General features: G+C 34.6%; 1 protein-coding gene across 1 annotated transcript in view; it reads left to right on the forward strand.

Moving 5' to 3' along the window:
* The first annotated feature begins 594 nt into the window (after window positions 1-594).
* Window positions 595-21,622, forward strand: part of LOC150077251 (33 kDa inner dynein arm light chain, axonemal-like) — a 93,540-nt gene continuing 72,512 nt past the window's right edge. The window contains exon 1 of the mRNA XM_090385830.1: window positions 595-633. Within this exon, the coding sequence (XP_090241956.1) occupies window positions 595-633 (39 nt within the window). The remainder of the gene's footprint in view (window positions 634-21,622) is intronic.

The following is a 21,622-nucleotide window of genomic DNA, read 5'->3' on the forward strand; positions in this document are numbered from 1 at the left end:
ACATGTAAATTAAAAAATAATAAGTTTAAGTAACTTAAACCCAAATTACGTGGCACCCTTAGAATGTTGTTACGGCACCCAGGTTGAAAACCACTGGTTTAGAGATTTAAATAGAACCACTGTCAAAGTATACAATTTGTAAGGTTGTCAATGTGAATTAATTGAATTTGAAACTGCAGTGAAGACTTCTGATTAGTTTTGCTTATAGGTCTCATTCAGTGAAGCTACATTGCAATTATACTATAGTATAGTTGTATTGTAATTTACTGTTTTTAACACTTTTACTGTTTGGCAGAAAGGTTCATTTTGAAGATCACATCACAGCTCTTTGTTCAAATTGTTTCCATGTTCTGATAATTCTGACTCTGAAACCAAACTATACAACTTTGCTGGCAGTAAGGACACTGGTCTGAGTCATAAATGGTTTATTCAATAGCAGATTGGTAAAATACACTTAACATAATCAAGTAACATGACATAAAACTGTAGAAACACCAAATAGGATGTAATGCTTAAAATATGACATGATATGTAATATATACTTATTACAATTCACTTTTTGGAAGGAGAGTATGTTATATATGTCCTATTGAGATGTCTTCACCTGATAACTGTGAACAGGAATTGTTCCTGGTAGGTCAGGCTCTTTTGTATAATTTCATTCTAATCATTCAAAAATTTATTGTAAGGCTATTTACATGTAGTGAAGCAGTGCTTTGTGCATTGAATTAAGAGAAATAACCCATGGTTTCTTTCCAGTAAACAGATTTATCTTGCATCCATCCATCCACATTTATATTCTTGAATTTCCATTTTTCTGTTGTAGGAGCAGAAAACAATAACAATAATTGTAATGGCAACAGTATCAGAAAAAATGTGGATTTAGTCATGTTGTATTTTCATGAAGCCTCATCAGCCACATTTATTCATAATTTCTGTTGAAGTGCATTTAAGAAGGATCTGTAAACTTTATTATGATATATTCATAATCTGAGAAGTCTAGAATAGAAGGATTTATGCCGAGACAAGAGTTCATGATGGCTGATTGTCATTGAGGAAACTGAAGAGTGTCTGTGCCCGGCATATTAGTGCTGTGGTAATGCTGTCTTTATGTGGTGTGATATTTTTAGAACTATAATGTGTGAACTGGTTTGCTCATTGGCTTCCTCGGGTGTGGGAAACAGCTTTCCGTGCAAAATTACTTTGAAATTATGCAAATATCTGCAAGACCAACATGTTTGAGCTATTTTGGTGCAGAAGTTATATGGTCCATTCTGTTTTTTAGGATGCACAATTACTGTTGTCATTTAACTGGACTTGCTGTAGAACCTGTTGATGCTACAGCTTGAGGAAGATTAGAAGAGTTCTAAGCTGGTATTTTGACAGGATGGTGCGGCACCACACTTTCACAGAGACATCATGTGTAGATGTTGAATGATGCTTCCTAATTGCTGGATTGGTCACAGAGATCCTTTACCATGGCTCTCAGGATCCAAATCTTAATCAGTCTGGCAAATGTGTGAAGAAAACTGGAGAATTTGTGCCCTGCATATTAGTACCATAGCAGCACTGTTTCTTTATTTGGTGAGGTATGTGTAACAGTACAGTGTGTGAACTGGCTTGCATATGTAAGCTTCCTGAGTTGTGGTGAGCAGAAATTTACCCAACGTTTTTTTTTTATTTTTTAATTTTGATAGTGGTGAGAGGAGACTGTGAAAGTCCAAGTTTGTTTCCTTTTTACTCACAATAGTTATAAGAATGAATGTATTTATGATGCAATTGCCAGCTAATGAAGAAGTGATCAGCAAAGTGTGAAAATTTGGAATATCACTTGGATATCTGCAGAATTATGAATGGGGCCAATTTTCAACTTTTATACGATATAAGTAAAATTATGTAAGTAGATATGTAATGCACTGCTTGTTTGCTTTTATTGTCTATCTGTGTTATATAGACAATCATGTCTAGCTCCAGTTAATTATACAGGTCAACTTTTTTCATCTGGGGGAAGGGAACAAAAAAAAGTGGAATTGTTAGATTTTTGGATACTGATTCCAAATCTGTTTTCAGTTTTCCTCTACCATGTCTTCATTTTGTGATGAGACCAATAGAACAAACATGATGAGACTGTCACTTAGATATTTATTTAGCCACCTATATGAATATAATTATTATTTATTTATACATATGATGTTTATATATTCATATTTATGTAATCATTTGAATATATTGATATTCTTGTTATTTCATAATTTAATTATAAATTGTGTCAGGTAAGATCCAGTGAGTTACTGAAACATGTTCCTTGTCATGCCTTGAAAGTGTAAAAATCATCTGAACAAATTCTGCTGTGTGTGCTGCTTTTTCCTAGCTAAATCACAGTATCATACAATCATGGTGGACATACAGAAAATTTAGCAGTTATACTTCGGCTGTCTTCTAGATGACCAGAATAATGTGTGGGCATCACCTTATTTGTACTGCTTGTTCAAATGGAGTATGTGACTGGTTAACAAAAGGAAAACGTTGATGCGATTTGCCGTACTCATGGTGTGTGTGTGTGTGTGTAGGGGGAGCTAAAAGATCACAATGGTCATTATTACTTCTTCTAATATGAATGTAACGATTCTCAGTGAAAAATAAGCACAAAATTGTTTATATAAACCTGGATTCATTGATAAGACCAATCCCTCATGATGACAGTATGCCACTTCTGGTACCCCATAGCATGTACTACATTCTTCTAGATCAGGGGTCGGCAACCTGCGGCTCTTTAATTTTTAGCCCACATGTATGACAAGCGACGTATTTCTGTGAGCAAATATTTTCGAACATGAACTATATTAAAAATAAATCAAGAAACCGTCTGAAAACAATGCAAGTCTCAGCATGTTTAAAGATGAAAATTACGGCATACTTGCCTGATGTTAAGAGACTTGCTCAAGGAGTTCAGCATCAAAAGTCACATTAATTCGTACCTAATTGGATGTTTGTTGTGTTTTTTTCAGTATTAATAAATAATATTTCAAAAAATATATTTTTTTAATAAAACACCTTCCCCCCTATTCCATTTCTTAAAAAAACTTCCCCTCCCTCATCTCAGTTTGAGCTGAGGTGCAGCTCTTTGGATTCTGTTTTTTTTAATTAAATCAAAAATGGCTCTTCATTCAAAAAAGGTTGCTGATCCCTGTTCTAGATGAAGGTGCAATTGGCAGAGACCACAGCATCCTGAGGAAACACCCGAAAAAGAGACATTAGAGCCAGAGTTGCTTAACAGATATGAGTTGAGTGACTTCATTGGAGAGTTAGCGCTTTCCAAAGGTAGAGCCCAACTTCTCACCTCAAGAATAAAGCAGAAACACTCATTTAAGAACTTCAAAGTGTCTTACTGTTGAAAAAGAAACCAAGTTTTGGTGACAGTTCTTTATAATAAACAGTCTGCTCTGCTATTGCCATGAGACTACAGCATGACATCACTGCCATGATATTAATGGAGCTTTACGAGTTGCCACAAGTATATGTTACATCTTAATGACATCTCTTCATAAACTTCTCATAGAAAAGTTTGAAAGCTGTTTTCTTGTGGGAACTTAAAGTCATCCGTAGTTGCCCACTCTCTTTATCTGAAGGAGACATTCAATTCGGCACTCATTAGTGAAGTATCTGCAGTGATCTCAAAGTTATTGTAATATTAATGAGCATGCTAGGAGGGTTCAAATATTGTTTTCTGTGCCTATGGGAGAGCTTTTTTATTGTAGACCATATATCACAAGTAAATGGCCTCAAAGAAGCCCATGTGGGTAGTTTACAGTATGTTTTATTAGTGAAAATATTCTTTCCACCTCTCCACATTAAACTTGACCTAATTAAAAGTTTTGTTAGTGTGATTGGGTAAGATATCCTCAAGAGGATTTTTTTACTTAAGTGAGAAATTTTCAAAGATCAAAGCTGCAAGAATGAAGGAGGGAAGCTTTTTGGGTAACCAAAAGAGGGAATTTAAAAAACTGCTCATGGCATATAAAGAAGTGAGATGTATGTTGGTGAAACTTAATTTCTTGCTTTTGCAATTAGACTTCTTTCCAAAAAACGTTGGCATAGTGAGTGATGAACAAGGAGAACAATTCTCGAGACATTAAGTCAAGAGAAAATCGCTACCAAGGTTTACAGAATGAATGTATGTTGGCAGACTACTGTTGAATTGTGACATTCTGCACAAAGTGTACCTAAGGAAATCATCTGCACAACATTTTTAAATTGTACGCAGCTTTTTACAATATTGTACTGTATTATTTTTTAACTATGCACATAAAGTGTATTGGGTTAGACTCTGAAAGTGATAAAAATGTAATTGTAATCAGTTGTGTGTGTTTTGTAATGAAATTGCCTTAATTTCACTGATGTTATCTGCTGCCACAATTCAAAAGCTACACATGTTTGTGGAGGGGGGGGGAGAAACTGATAACATATTTGATATCAGTGTGGAAATTAAACAAAAGGAAGTTTAATTTTGTTGACCTGTGTTATCTTCCCATGTTATAGGGCACACTGTCCTTTCATTTCATCTATTAAAGATGTAAGTAAAATCCTTTTGTTTTAATATATAAAGTTTTTTAACTGCATGTGATCATTTCACAAATTATTTAAGTTACAAGAGTCTTTTGTAATACCCTTGATTAGCACTACATAATAATCAACCATAGTAGTCTACAAAATTGAAGTTTTGCAAATTGTGAGTGAACTTAAAAATTTAATTGGGCATAATCAGAATTTATAAAAGTGTTTGTTTTACCTTGTGTGTCAGTACTTCAGAAGGTGTTTTCCATTCGTAATCTTATAGCTCAGTGTTGAATGATATTTTTTCTTATATTGCAGTCTTAATTCTTAATCTGGATCCAAGGTGAGCCAGCTGTGGATATGTGGTAATATGCAGGATGGAATTTAATCGTATCAGTGCTTCAGGTCAGTTCCTGATCATAGCCTTTGAAGGTTTTGGAGTAGGAAGCTGGTGATTTTGTTTCTTTTCTTAAAAAAAAAAAAAAACCTAACCCTTGAACACGTAGATGGTTTTTAAAAATAAATAAACAAAATGTGCAGTTGTGCTTTTTGTACTTTTAAATTCTTATGACTTAACTTGAAGGTTTTGGTTTCTATAGCGGAACCCAAAGATTTCTTGTATGAAATTGCAAAATTTTTCATTTCTTTTTTAAATTACCTATTTCAAAAACTATTAGTTTCTGTTTATGTCTTTTTTTCATGCCTTTCCCATTAAGCAAACTTATTTCCGTATTTATGTTTTATGAAACATGTGTAAGCACTGACTTAATGGGGCCAAAAATAGTTATTCAGAAAATAAAAATGTCACAACTTAATTTGCAACTATTTTTTCATATCTTGAAGTGAATGAAAATAATTCTTTACAGTCTGTGTTTGTTATATTCATGAGATATGTTGCATCGGTGCCAATACAGCAGGCCCTTGTTATAACATGGGGGTTTTACACTGATTCGCTATAACGCTGTTCTTATGTTATAACCTGTATCTGAAACGCTGTCACAAATCACTATAACGCTCTTTTACAGATTGCAATTTTGGCATATTTAACGAAATCGTTTCATTTGATGGAGTCGGTAGCTTTAAAATGAACAGCAAAATAGCATTAAAACGTTTCCCATGCTCAGTGAAATTTTCTTGCACAATAATTTAATTGCAGTACAGAGATTTGTTACGTAGTTCCGAGATAAAACATTTTAAAAAATGATCAAGTATATTGCTTGTAATATTTGTGTTATATGCATTTATCCGAAGTCTAGTCATCGCTCAGTACAGTATTAGACATTGTGCATAACGGACAGTTTACTTGAACATTGTATCATAATTAATGCACCAACGCAGTTACATTTTCAAAGAGTTAATAATGGCGGATAAGAATGAAAAAGCAACAATGTCTGGATACAGTACGAAGACTATAAATGTAAGAAAAAGACTGAATATGAAAATAAATTAGAAAATTTGAAGCGAATTGATTCCAGTCAATGACAAGAGGATGTGTCCCATAATTTAGGACTGGCAAGTTTAACTGTAAGAACAATTATAAAATATAAAGAATTAATTTTAGCAGCGAGAAAGACAGCTGTTCCACTGCAAGTTCCTCGGCCGGCTATTAGGATTGAAATGGAGAGACTTATATTCAATGCAGAATTCAGTTAAGTTAAATATTATAAAAAAAAAACAGAAAAAAAAAAGAGAGATTAGCCTATATGATGATCTGAAGAAAATTCACCTAGAAAAAAAAATAAAATAAATATGGAACCATTTAAAACTAGTAAGGGCTGGTTGAATAGATTTAAAATCCAGGGAGAAGCTGCAAGTGCAGATCAAGGAGCCGAAACTTTCAAAAAAGAACCTGTTAAAATTATTGATGAGGGGTATTATGTGTTATACTTCTCAACAAGTTTTCAACATAGATGAAGCAGGACTTTTATGGAAATTAATGCCTACAAGAAGTTTCATATTGATAGAAGAAAAAAACATGCCAGGTTTCAAAGTGGCAAAGGATCGGTTGACTTTATTGTTGGGTGGTAATGCTGTGAGGGAATTTAAAATTAATATCCCTTTTAGTTTATCAGGAAGAGGGCCAAAGTACAAAATAAAATCAATACATTTTTCAAGATTAATTCAAATTATTAAAATCAGTTTAGATCAATTAAATTCATGGTTTTAATTGGAATTTTAAGTTTAATTTTGATACGTAAGTAGTTACCACATAATTATATACATATGTAATGTAGAATATTTTATATGTACACATATTTGAATATTAAATATTTTGATCGACATTTGTGCATCTTTTCACTACCATTTATTATTGATTAGGAAATATCCTATGGCACTGACTGCAACTCACAAATACATATGTTACCTTATGGGAATGTGGCGCTCGCTTAGCGCGGATTCACTTAGCGCTCTGTTTTTTCGGAATGAATTATCAGCATTGGCAAATTTAAAACAATTGAATTTTTTTTCTATAGCTCTCCAGCTCGTGGTCAAAATTTTCGTCTTCAAAATTTTCCCATCTGGCCTGCTGTGTAATAATAATCAACCAGCCTTGAACTACATAATGTATTCTCTCCCCCCCCCCTGCATTGGGTGCCAAATCTATAACTTAATAGGATTTTTTTAAATGTAGTTTCTATTTTTAAACTGATGTTGCATTTTTTGTAGTTTTTCATAAAGTTCCAAAAATTCTTCAGTGGGAGTGCAGGAGCAGGCATAGTGGGGAACCATCCACTGTGGCTGTCTTTTAATTTCTAATATAGGAAGTTCCCAACTTATTAATAGGTTATGTTCCAAAAGTTTGTTCATAATTTGGTTGAACCATAGAAGCAATGTTATAAATGGAAGTTAGGCCTTCATACTACTAGCCATAAAACCCTGTTTTAAAAAATTCTTGTTTATACTCTGGTACAATCACCAGTTCAGAAGAGTTCACAATAAATCATGAATACAATTGTTGACTGTATTTAGCACTCATGTACTTGAACCACAGTCCACTCAAAGAGTGTGTGCTACTGCACTCTTGCTCCTAAATGCTCAGCTATATCAGGCCTGCTATATATTTGTAAGAAATGAATATATATATAGATTTTTATATTCTGGTGCACAAGGTGGCACTTTTACACAGTCATAAAAGTTATTATTGCTCCAAACACTTTGAATCGACAATAAATCCCTGGTCTCTGGGCTGTCATGGTCATTATTGTAAGTCCTGTGTGATATATATATATATATGTATATTATAAAGATATTATAAAGATAATGAATTTATGACTTAGGGAAGGAATATCATGGTTTATCAGTGAGCAAGATTGACAGAAATAATGCTTAATAATTTCTCTTCAAATAAGGCAGTCTTTTGGTATTGGTATTCCGCCTTACCTTCCAAAATTGCCAAATTGGCCTGGTCGTCATTCAAAAGATGATACAATGAGTATACAGTCATAATTTTCATTATTACTCACAACCATATTGTTATCCTCATACACATACCCTTCTGTTGGCACGATACAAAATAAAATACAATTCATCTGACCACCACACACCTTCTTCCAGCTAGACAGCTGGAAGGTGTGGTTTAATCTAATGTTCATGGTGCTTGGTGAGAAGCATATATCTGTAATGTGCTGTAAGGAAGGGATGTCAAGTCAGCCATTTCTCTCTTACCCCATCCAATGAGAGTACATCCTATGGTCCAGCACCTTCTGCAATGTGCTCAGGGCTGTTCTGCATTTTACTGCATGATCAGCTGTGCCACCATGATTGCCTTGTTCACTGTCAGTTTTGTATCACAGATTTTGCACAAGCTGGTTATTTTGCCTTCTCTCTCTCTCTCTCTCTCTGCCACCCTTGGTGCACTAGCACAATGGTTAGTCAGGGTATAGCCCACCAAACACATTGGAGATGAATGCACCAGCCTGCCTTTATCAGGTACATCTGCTCAATTAAGTGGCTGGCCAACCAATGTATGTATGCTGCCACAAAAAATGCATGGCCCATTTTTAACTGTTGTGCTAGTATAACCAGCTGCAGTAAAAGTTATAATAAAGGCTGTGTTAAGATAGATGTAGGAAAACTGCATCCAGTTACTGGCTCTCACAACAAGTGGTAGATAACTCACTAGGTGGTAGGGCTTGAAGTGGTGGAACCCATGTTTTCTCTCCAGAGCAAAGCTCTGGCAACCGCTCTCCATCTTTTCCATCATGCAGTGTGATTGATGTCTTTTGAGGTTATGATGGGCATCGTGGTGAGATCCAATTTTCCTTTATTTATTTATTTCAAGAGTACAACTCTAAAATGGTGTTTGCAGGCTGGCCACTAGATAGTCCACTAGATCATAAAGTAAAAAGGTAAACTGCAGCTATTGCCAATCCACTGCAAGATGGAAGCCTTCTTCATGTTGAGGGAAATGGACCAACTGGACTTTACCTGTTGGTAACTCTAGGATGCTTCCCGATCAGCCAATGTATAATCTTGCTGCCTCTACTCTGCCAGATAGTGAGAGGGAGTCCAAGTAGTGTGTATGTGGGGTGGGGAGCATTGTTGAGACCACGTTATGTCAGAGAGATGAGCATATTTTTGCCATATCTAAAAATTTTCATTACTTCATGCAACATGTCCTCCCCATGTTTTCTTACTACTGAATACATCATGAATAACTAAACTAATAGAACAAACTTATCTGTGAAAAGAACTAAACCTTCCAAACACTTCTTGTTCATTTCACAAATATATGTGGTCTCAATTCCAATCTCAATGATATCCATTTCCACTTACAGTCTGCCAAGCCCCATGTACTTTTACTGATAGAATTCCAATTATTGGTTCGAATTTTCCTTGGTGATTTTAATGTTCACAATTCCTTCTGATTTCTTGTCACACAGACCTAGCTGGTTGAGAGATTGTTCATTTACCTATCAGAATATCAAACAGTCCCAACCACACACCCACCTCAATCTTTTTATCAAAAACAACCCATCAAAGTGAGTGTTCCTCGAGGCATTTCAGATCACAACTTGGTGTTGTTAGGCATTACAAGATTGAAAAATGGGATGATCTGCAATATTTTTTTTCTGTGGTTGGATTACCGTTCTAAATCTCCTGATGTCAACGTTTGCTTGGATCGTGCTAGTGAAATTATTCTTGTGGGGATAAAATCCTTTATTCCACACTCCACCTTAAAATCTCTTCCTGTACCTAAACCTGGTTTTCCAATAAATGTGCTAAGGCTGTTCAAGATAAGAACGTTACTTATTGCAATTGGCTTGCATCCAAATATCCAGGTTCATTTGCTGTCTACACCAAAGCTTGCAACAATTGAAAACAGTTATTAATCAGTCCAAACTGAATTTTGAAGAAGGTAAGAGTAGAAAACTTGCTTCTTGTCCAAATGGTAGTCAAGCATTCTGGTCTCTTGCCAATGCTATTGGCTCCAACTTTTGCCCATCTGTACTTCAATCTCTGTCAAAACCAGATGGTTCTATTGACACCTCAGATAAAGATGACCTGCTTGCATCCTTTGTTTCTTTTAACTTGTGTATTGATGAGCTTGGTAAATTACTTCCTACCATTCCCAGTATGCTCCATTCAATTCCTCTTGTGATCTTCTGTTCAAAAGGATCAGAAGAATTTTGAACAATCTTGATGCTAAGAAAGCACCAGGTCCTGATTGTATTTTTCCACATGTTCTGAAAACTTGTGTGCATATATTCCTGTTCTATGTTGCCTTTTTACACTTTCTTATTCCACTTTGTCATATCCAGCCAGTTCCTAAAAATGGCAACAAATCCCTCCCATCCAATTATCTTCTCATTGCACTTATTTTACTCATTTTAAATTAATGGAGAAATCCATCAATTTCCAACTCTTAAACTGTCTAGAACCTTTCACCTGATCAATGATTGCCAGTATGGATTCTCGCAAAAATAATTCTTCTGCTCCTATACTTATCTTCGACGACACTCAGATTTCTAGACAAGGTCACATATCTCTTTTAGCAATTACCTGGAATTCTAACTTCTCTTGGCATAAGCCCATTACAAATAGTACTTCCTCTGCATCTGGAAATCTGGGTTTCTCTGTTGCTCTTAGTGATACTTTTCTTCCAAACAACTACTCACCCTGTGTGCATATCTCAAATCTGCCCTACCATAGAATATTATTCCCGCATCTGGAATGGCACACCTAAATCCTCTCTAAGACTTCTAGGCTCCATTCAAAAGAGAGCAGTTAGGTTAATTAATGACCCATCTCTAACAGGTTCTCTGCACTATTTTTTACAGACTTTATGTTGCATGCCTTTTCTATAGATAACTTCCATGGGCACTGTTCTTCTGAACTGGCTTTTATAATTTCTACTCTCTCTCTCTCTCTCTCTTCCAAACCACTCGTGAATATGTGCCACAACCAGGCAGCATCCTTTTATTGTCCAATTTCAAACTTACAGACCCAACTTTTCTTCCTCATTTGTTCCTTCAATGTCCGTTTTCTGGAACAATTTCCCTTCATATGTATTTCCTGAAAATTACTATTCACAGAAATTCAAGTCTAACACGTATCTTTTTTCATCTTCTCAACCTTCAACCCATGCAAGGAACTAAGTACTGTAGGGTCTAATATCTTTCCTGCTTGGGGTTTCATAAAAAAAATCCCCAGCAAACTGAATAGTAATTGTTGGGACCTTTGTAACCCCCTCCCCCTATATAGTAGTGTGATGATAAAAGCAATATGGTATTACTGGAACCTATTCATATGAGTAAGGACAGCATTTTTGTTTGCATCTGAGTACTTGATACACTCTTAAAATGAGGTTGCAAGTTCATCTGGATGTGTTGGCCATACAGAATATAAATGAAAATTAATTTTTTTATTAATAAAAACATATGGTATTTTTTTAAAATGTGTACCAGAAGGAAAGAAGACCATAGCATATGTTACTTCATCAGTAATTTTTGTGTTTACAGACTGATACAAACCAGATGTGTAAACAGGAGAACTTTGTGATGGAAAAGTGCTAATTTCATTTTGTCACCTTGAAACAAGCTCTGTTAGACACCGTTGAAAGTAGGCTCTGTTAATTCTCCATAGTTTTTCCTTTTTGCTCTTTTTACATAACATAAAAATTTATCTTTTATTTACACACACTCAAAATTTTATTACAAGAAATTTGTTATATAGAAGGAAAATATTGGTTTGGGGAGATGGACATCATATGTGATATATATTAAGTTTGTGTAATTCATTAATATTGCTTTATAAAATATTAATAGAATTGCTTGCTATCTCTTTCAGAAAATTCATCCCACATTTCCTGACTCCTGAGCTGGGCCATAAACACTTTGTTTGTCCTTATAAGCTTACCAGCTAAGGAACTTCCCAAAAGCCAGCAGATTAAACAATCAGTTATCCATTCAAGTAAAGACATTAGGGGCACAAGGGGAAGGCCATGGAAGCATGAAAACAGGGAAAAAGCATTCAAAAAATTGCTAGTAATTCACTTCAGATCTGGAGGGATAATAGCTATACATCTTCGTCAGACAGTATAACATGTACACTGAGTGGACAGAAATCATGGGATGCCCACCTAGTACTGGGTAGGCCCACCTTTCGCCCAGATAAGAACAGTCACATGGCAAGGCATTGAGTCCACCAGTTCATGAAAGTGTTCTGCAAATATTTCCATCCATGCTTGCTGCACCACTGTCCATAATTCCGTTGCATTCCTGGGTGGAGGATCCAAAGCTCGAACGGACCTTTCCACAGCGTTCATGTCCGGTGAATGGGGAGCCCATTGTCCTGATGGAAGAGTGCATTGCCATGTGGGTGCATGATGACCATGAAGGGATGCAGATCATCTGTAAGGGTGGACATGTAACCTGGACCCTTCAGAGATGCATCTAGACATACCAGAGGTTCCATGTGTGCCAATTAAACATGCCCCAGACCATTACCTACCGTTCACCTGCCCGAACAGTTTCCTTGTTGACATTATGGGTGCATAGCTTTGTGCACTTTCCACCAGATACGTAGCCTTCCGTCTTCTGGAAACAGGACTCTTCAGACCAGGAGACTTGTCTCCAATCATCCAGTTGAGGCGTAGAGTCCTGTGTCATGGTGTTAGCAATGGGACTCTGGTGGGTCGGTGACTCCCATAACCTATTGCTGCTAATGATCGCCTGATGGTCTTGGTGGAGACATTTCAGGCACCATCCTTGTTGAAGTCGGCAGTGATTTGTGCCACTGTCGCTCTCCAGTTGCCTGAAACAATGCGAGACAGATGTCAATGGCCGCGTTCATCCACCACCTTTCTCCGCCCACAGCGCTGTCCACAATGAGATGTTATTTCCGAAATGGCATATTCCCAATACACTCTTGATACTGTTGAATGGGGAAAGTGTAATTTCTGTATCACCTCTGCAATAGAGTGACCCATGCATCAGGCGCCCACTATCATCCCTCTTTCAAAGTCGGTTAACTCATGATATTTATCCATACTGACATCGAATTACTGTCTATGCAGTGTACCTATGTACCTGCCAAATGGTGGGTTTGCCCATTAGCGAGAGGGATGAAGTGTTGTGTTGCTCAGGAACTAGATATCCCATGAATTCTGTCCTTTCAGTGTAATTACAAAATATTTATCATTAAAGTCTTCTGGAATGGGGAGAGAAAGCAACTGGTAAACATCAGAAAATGTTATTAACATGTTTATTAAGTGAGGAGACTCTGCTGTTTGGACAGCAACTACCTCCTGCATTTTTGTATGTTAATTCTTAAATGAAATTTTTAATAGAACAGAATTCTGTACTACTCACTCAGACTTAAAGTAATATTTCAGCAGTCTTTCATTTTTGTCTTGAATTCAAACTTAGATTATTAATAGTCCAGCAGATTGAAAGAAGGCTAAACTAACACTGTTCTGTGTAAGCTCTTTGTGCAGCACTGATTCTCCTTTCCATCTCTACATTATGTTTATTGACCAACTTCCTCTCCTACTTTTTTTGCAATTTCAGTTTTGTTTTATTGTTTATAGACATATTTACAGGCCATAAAACTGCATCAGCCCTTAAAGTTTATTTCATAATTTATTTCCATACAAGAGATTCTAAAATAGTAAACATATAAAATTATATTACCTGATGGCATTTCATCATCCTGTAATATTAGCATGCTATTACATCATGATGAATGCTTCTCATTTGCAGGTACATGCACATATTAACATATGTATGTATAGTGTATAAAGGAATCCACAAGATAATACATGCTGTCAGTTTCTATTCAGTGACATGGCATACCAACAGTTAACACCAAAGAAAAAGTGCAATTATTGCTCTTGATGGGGAGGGCTTAAAATTAGTCAATATACAGTGAAAGCCCAGCTATCCAACATTTATCTGTCCATCCATCTGGAAAGTGTGTGTGCAAGCAGCACATTTTAAAAGATGGATGGATTGGATGTGTCTCTACCCACTCAATTATCAGAGGCTGTGAATTAAATAAATAAACATTACAATAATAAATTTAATAAAAAAAGTAATGTTTAATAAGGCAACAATTTATATTAAAAATTATCTCGAAGAAAATTTTTTTATGAAGTTGGAAAATTTATTGTTTACACATTGCATCAAAAGTGATCACTAGAAGCACTGATGATATACTAATGAAGTCTCCCTTATGAAGATTCTGCCGCTGCCATTAAAGTATTAGTTACTTAGGCAAGTGTGTTAATATCATAATATCCATAAACGATCCATCCTTTAATGGCATTCAAAAGGAGTATAGCTTTTCAAGAATTTATGATATAAGATCTCAATTGGTATATGATTTCAGTGATAAAAAGTGTGAAAAGAATTAGTTTAAACCTAAGCCAAAGTAAGTAAAGTATATTGTATACATTGGTGTGATTAAGAATGTTAACTTCCCATTATGACATTTCATTGTTGGCACCTATATGGTGCTGACATTGAAATGCTATTTTAAAAAGAAATTTGAGACTGGAAATGTCAAAAGAAAACCCTGGAACAGGGCTAAAGCAGTTAGAACTCCAGCATAGGATGACTTCTAAAATGTCTAAGCCAGTTTGATTGTCCTGCAAGCTCTGCAAACACCTAAAAACTATATGGGAAGAATATACTAGTGTGAAGGCAAGTGAAATAACTGTTTCATGAAGACAAGAGTGGTTTGAAAGCATGGAGACCTTGCAAGAAGCTCTTATTGATCAACATAAAGATAAAGAACATGCTAATTAAACAGTGGGACTCTATAATCTTTTCCAATAAGTTCAAATTTAACCTTCATGGATCAGATGGGAACTATTACATTTGATATAGACCAGGAGAAGCTTTATCATCATATGGGCTTAAGATTTTACTTTCCATTGAGCCAGATGGTTTGGGGATACATAACAAGGTAGTGGATAGAATATACTTTGGAAAGGTGGTTACTGCAAAAAAAAAAAATTGTAGTCACTGATAGTAGGCAGAAATGCCTGCTATCCACTGATATCTACTGACCACTTTCAGAGAAGAGAAAGCATTGTATATTCCATGAAATGCAGTGCTTTTCTAAAAATCTATTTTCCATCATGGTTCTGCTCCTTTTTGCATTACATGCAGTCATTGCAATCATTACATGCAGTGTAATGATTAATATATATCAAATTACTGTATTCTTTTGATTTTGGACAAAGAATTTCATGCAAAGCTTCCATGTCCAGTGCTTATTGTGCCCAGAAAATAGTTCAAATTTGTGAACCCTATAGAAACTGCTGGCACATTATGAGACAGAATTTCTGCAGAGAATCTGACAAGCAAGGTAACAAACAATGAGAGAAACCATTATTTTTGTCTGATATGGTATCATTGCCTAGTTCATGGTGACATAATCTATGCCAAATAGCTCTTGGTGGATTATCAAAATACTAATCTTTTAAAAAAGACATTATGCTATATTGGAACTTTGTTTACTGGCATCATTTTTTTAAAATAAATGTTAACTCATAACATCAGTCATGAAAGAAAGGTGTTCATATGGTCTGAAGGCCATATGAACACCTTTCACCTGTGAACCCTTCACTCAGAAAAAAAAATCATAACAATACACTGAAGTGTATTGTTATGATTTTTTTTTTGAGTAAATGTATCAAAATAATTGCTTTTGTAATTTCTTTTATCAGTATAGTAAATTATTTAATCATTTTTGATCAGCTTATAAGAAAATTCAATGTATAGTCTAATTATTCTAGTTCTTTACTCATGAGTGAATAGGATTGCTTTCAAGTGACAATGAGAGCAAATTGGCAGGAGGGATGCGGTTATTCCAGTTCTTAATGCTTGCTTTTGTGATTATTTATAGTGATGCAGTTTACGTTACTGTATTATACAATTCTTTTATTTTGGATATATCTGACATTTTTTAAAAAAGAAGTTTTTTTTTATCTTATTCATTATAATATTTCTGTTATCATCGTTATAGTTTTACCTGTGTTGCACGAATTCAAACATTAGTACAGGAAATGTTTCCTGTTGTTTAGTAAACTTTACATTTCTTTGTCTCTTCCTGCTGTCCTCTTTCTTTCACTGTATTTAATTCCTTAAGGAAAATTTACACTTATGATGCAACACACCATCACCTTACCAACAACTATTTCATTAGTTCATGCCACATGGTAATACTACATAAGAGACAAACAAAAGTTTTGTCATATCATTGCCAGACTTATCTTCACACATCTATATCTTGATAGTTTATTGAGATGCTACTATTTTTCTTGCAAGTTTATGCTGAAATAAAAAACACTTATCTTTTATACTTTTATCCTGTGTTGAAAGTGTGAATTTAACTTATTTTTTTATTTTTCTAGTGATGGGAGATTCCTTCAGAAAAATAGCATATAGTTATCAGCTGGGAGGATGTTTAACAAAGTGTGGTTGGCAATAATTAATAACATGAAAGTGATATCACTGCAAGACAGTGATATGGTGGTAAAAACACTAGTGGGGTGAAAGTTGGAGTTTCAAAATCCAGTTTCCTTGCTGGGTTTTTGACTATTTTCCCTATACAGGAAAACAGCCAAAATTTCAAAAACAAAAAAAAAAAAACCCCGAAAATAATAAATAAAATAAAATAATATTCTCTTTGGAAGTTAGTTTTCTCATCAGGCAAAATACAACAAAATCAGCATCCTGATTTTCTTGTTTGGAAAACTAACATGTAAGTGATAAGGTGTACAGTTCTTTATGTTCTCAAACATATTCTATGAACTTTTCATTATCCATTTTGGAAGACAAATAATAAAGACAACTGAAATGCTTTTGAGCTGTTATTTATCCATTCATACTATCCAAATGTACTTGTATACCAACATGTTTGATATTTTCTTCAAGAGTGCTATTCTGTGCAGTGTCATTGAACAGATAGTGTGAATTCTTTGCTAGGAATGGCTAGAAGAAATCTTTATGTTGTTGCTGCTATGTATGGTGATGTATTGCATCCTATCTTTAGTGTGAACTGACATTTAAGCAAATTTGATAGTGCCATGTTGTTAACACAGCATGGCTATATAGGAATCTTTTTCAGTTTTTTTTTTTTTTATAATTTTATTTTGTTATCTTAATGATGTCAAGTGCTTTTTATGCAGCAAGTTAATAGAACATTATAGCTGAAATCAGACATATACTTGTGTAATTTTTTTTTTTTTTTTTTTTTTGTATATTCATTAAATGCACTCAAATAATATTCACTTACTTGCCAATTCTTACAGTTTTTTTATAAAATGTAGAACTTTTAAGAATTTTGGTAAGGTTTGTTTTTTAAATTCACATTTCTGTCATGTTTTACCAATTCATACCAAATATTGAAGATATGAACCATAATTTTTAATAAATAATCCAGTGATGCAAATAAATTCAGGTTATGTGTATTGATGTTGTCTTTATTTTTCAATGGCAAAAGTTTTGAAGGAAAGCTAAAATCATGTATGCTTGGCAAATGATTGCCTAGGTATTTTTTGGTTTGCATTCCTCTTGTTATAAGGAGAAAGTGTGTATTCTAATTTCTTTCATTTGTTAGGCACATTATCATATATGTGTAATGAGCCAGTTGTTTTCACCAAATCTGTTTGCCTACATGTAATAATGTGAATCCTAATTGGATGGATTTTATATTTGGCTCATTTAGAAAAAAATATTTGGAGCATCCAAATTTCATTTAAATTGGGACAGTGGAAATCTGTCAGTTATTATTACTTTGCCTGTCTGCATATAACAACTCATAACCCCAGTGGATGAATTTTAATGAAATTTTATATTTTGCTCATTTAGAGTGATCCAATTGAGCCTTTCCAAATTTTATTAAAATTGGGCCAATAGAAATCTTGTAATTATCATTTCCTTTCTTTTTCGTACATATCACTTAAAAAAAAAAGGTAAACTGCAGCCATTATCAACCCACTGCAGGATGGAAGCCTCCTCAACAATTCATGTTGAGGGAAATGGCCCGTAATCTGCCACGCTGGTCCAGAGCGGGTTGGCAAATCGACCATATTTAGCAGTCAGGGGCTTGAACCCCAGTCTACTCAAAGAGCGTGTGTTACTGCACTCCTGCTCCTGACCACTCGGCTACGGAGGCCTCTTAAGCTGTCCCTATACTGTACATTGTAGCTGTAGTATTGGATGCTATGATTTTTGCCATGCAATGATTTGAGGAATGAATGGGAATATGGTGGATGTGCAGAAATGAAATTCTTTCCGCTTGTACATAAAAGTCGGTGCTTTTTTTTATTCTTTTTAATAATGAATTATGGCTAATACACTGCACACATTAATTAACTTTTTTTTTTTTTGAGAGTAGTTTTCGGCCTTGTTGAAAAGAACAGAAGGTAATTCAGACCTCTATGTCAAATGAAACAATACATTTTAGTTTTTGTTATGAGCCGATGTTTTGTGTTGATTCTTGACTTAAAGAAGACCAGTTCTTTGTTATTTTACATAATTACTAGTTAAAGAAATAGCTTGTATTTTGCATGCTTTGTTGATAGGTATGTGATTTTTTTTTTAACTTTTATTTATTTTTATTTTTTTAATTTTGGAGAAATTTAATGAAGATTTATCTTTCAGTGTCTTATTTTGTAAATAGCATTAATGTTTATGTGGGGACAGTAGTGTATTAGCACCCAAAAAAACTCATGGCAATGTAGGGCTGTCCTTTCCATTAAGTACTTTAGGTAATTTCCCTACAGTTTACTCTGTTGCAATGCATTTTGCACTGATATTTTTTGAGATGACCAACTGGGTTAAAATTATTTTAAAATTTGAAATAATAAAGAATTGCATTTATTGCTAACTGTTTTATTTTTGCCTATTCCAAAAAGATGTACTGAAATGGTGTACAATGTGTACATACCTGCTCATGTGACACTGCATCCATAAAGGTAGGTTGAATTTCTGTGATAAAAATGGAATCACTGTATTGTGTTTGGACATAAATAATGCAACTATAATGACATACATAATTTACCCCTGTAATTTGGAACGTTTCTTCCAAATTATTAATTTGGAAGAAACGTTCCAGAAAGCTACTTTTTGTTATAAAAGTTTTACTTATTAGAGTTTCTAAAAATTGGCAGATGTGTATCCTTGATCCCAATAGTTATTTATGCTCTACTTTTACAAGTTTATGTTGCACTCAAGAAATGTCTTGAATTTTTTTTTTTTTTTTTTTCTTATTAAGGTCTATATGGACCATATCATAAAGATAAAATTATTTGTTATGGGTTTATTTATTTTTTCTTTCTTTTTCCTTTTAGAAAACAATAGTTAACAAAGAGTGGTTATAAAGATTGTAACTTAGAAAAGAAACATAAAATGGTGAAACTATTAAAAGTTTAGCCAGTTGCATTTATCTTAAATTTCAATTTTCAATGTTTTATAGAAATGCATTAGTGACATTTGCATCCTTTAGTCTTTGCTGTGTTACATCATTATACCATTTGAATTACAGATAATTGTTTATTAGAAAACCTTTCGAGCCTAAAGGCAAATAAAGATTCTGGAATTCACATATACCCAGTGAGAGAGTATATAGAACCACTAAGGTTAATTATGAGGCATCACTGGATTTCGGAGAGATTCTTCTGGATTGGAGAAGTGATAGTAAATATTAATTCATATCACTTCAATCCAAATGTCAAAATAGCTAACCTGGTTAGCTATTTTGACAATTGGATTTGAGTAAAGCATTTCACTCAATCCTTCATGAGAGGTTACTGTAAGCTGGAACACATGATCATGGATATGATTCTAAGATGGAGGCTGAAGGTTTCAATTAATGGTTACTCTCCAGAGGGGTCTAACATTAAAGTTGGCATCTCCATGGATTGGTTCCGAGGCCAGTTTCTGTTTTTCATAAGTGTTCAAAGAAGGGCTAGATGGTGCGATGTGAAGATTGGGAGTGGTTAATGGTTGGCACCAAGGAGCACTCTTTCAAGATGACTTGGATAGCCCGTAAAAGTGGAAGGTATGTGTTAATGCAGAAAAATGAAATACTTAGGGAACACAACCTCAAATTAACATACACTTTGGGATTGAACTAAAGACAGGAATAAAGGGATTTGGGAGTTAGGATAGAGTCAGACAAATTCTCCAAGCAGTGCAGGCAGCTGGCAAAGAAGGCCCATCCTATCAATTATTTATTGAACATTTGATAGGGATAGGGATGTCAATCCCACTGTATAAGACAATTGTTAGACTGCATTTGGAATACTGTGCCCAAGTATGGAGATGGCATCTTGAGCTTAAAAGTATTGAATGATGGGCGTCTCACTTGAGGTGTGTATGAAGAGATTTTTAATGTAGGCTACAGAGCTTGGCAGCCAGGTACCTTTGAGGAGATACGATGAATAAATGAATTCAAATTATGAGGAAAGAGATTTAGACAGGATCATGGAAAATTTTCTTTTAGCCAGAAAGTTAATTATTGAATTAAGTTACCTTTGTGGGTTGGGGTGAACCACAGTTTTCTCGGATAGTTATCTATATAAGGAAGGAAACATATGTTGTTTATTTTCTCTTTTTATATATATTTTTTGGCTAGTGCAGCAAAATCCAATAGCTTCCTTGCACTATATGGCTAATGGTCATTTCAAATAATATGTTCCGAAGATTCTTCATAATGTGAAGCACCAGTAGCTTTTAAAGCTTGCTCTATTCTTGGTTCACATTTTATGTAGTTCTATATTTTTGATTGTTTATTGCAGTACTATTATTATATATGTACAAGGCAAGTCAGAATTATGCATACACACTTTAAAAATCTGTAATTAATGAATTAGATGAACGATTTATATTATTTTTTTCAGATTGGCCGAAACCCATAGAAATAAATGATGACAAATATGCAGTTAAGTTTTGATGATAGAAAGGAGATTCTCAAGTGATACTGGAAATATGAAAATGTAGAGGTTCGGTGTACATAGGAAAGACAAATATGGAACAGGGGTGCCTACTTGTCTAATAGTAATCCTGCCGTGTGATAAATTTGGGGAAAATGGAACTGTACACAGTATCAAGCTGTTATGAGTGCATGGGATACTACAGAAGTTAACAAGACAGTGTTCACGAGAACTGCAACCAAGTCAATTGAGTTATAAGAACCTTAAGAGATTTAAATGTGGAGCTTTTTAGAGCTCGATCACTGCATGCAATACAGGAGGTTACCTAGAACTATTTATAGATACCTGATTCCAATAGATTTTATAGAAAAATTTGATTCCAAGTGGAGCCCTTCCCCAACTAGTTATAGTATAAATTTTAAGCAGAACCATATGCCATCATTTCTGAGACTTGTTTTTGGGAATAGAATTTCTTCCCTTTAAAAAATGTATAATCAGTTTTGGACAGCAGGTAGAATAAGTATGTTATCGCTTGGCCAAAACACTATTGTAAAGTGAGTATTGGACATGGTTCTCAGCAGTTGTGTTGTTACTCTGATTATACATTGACTGGACAATGCTTGTGGTCACCCATCACCAGCAAAGCCTAAAGTTTCATCTGACTGGCATTATAGGACT

The sequence above is a fragment of the Mastigoproctus giganteus genome, chromosome 12 (genome assembly GCF_048544385.1).
Source record: "Mastigoproctus giganteus isolate SK-2022 chromosome 12, ASM4854438v1, whole genome shotgun sequence".
In the NCBI taxonomy this organism is placed as follows: domain Eukaryota; kingdom Metazoa; phylum Arthropoda; class Arachnida; order Uropygi; family Thelyphonidae; genus Mastigoproctus; species Mastigoproctus giganteus.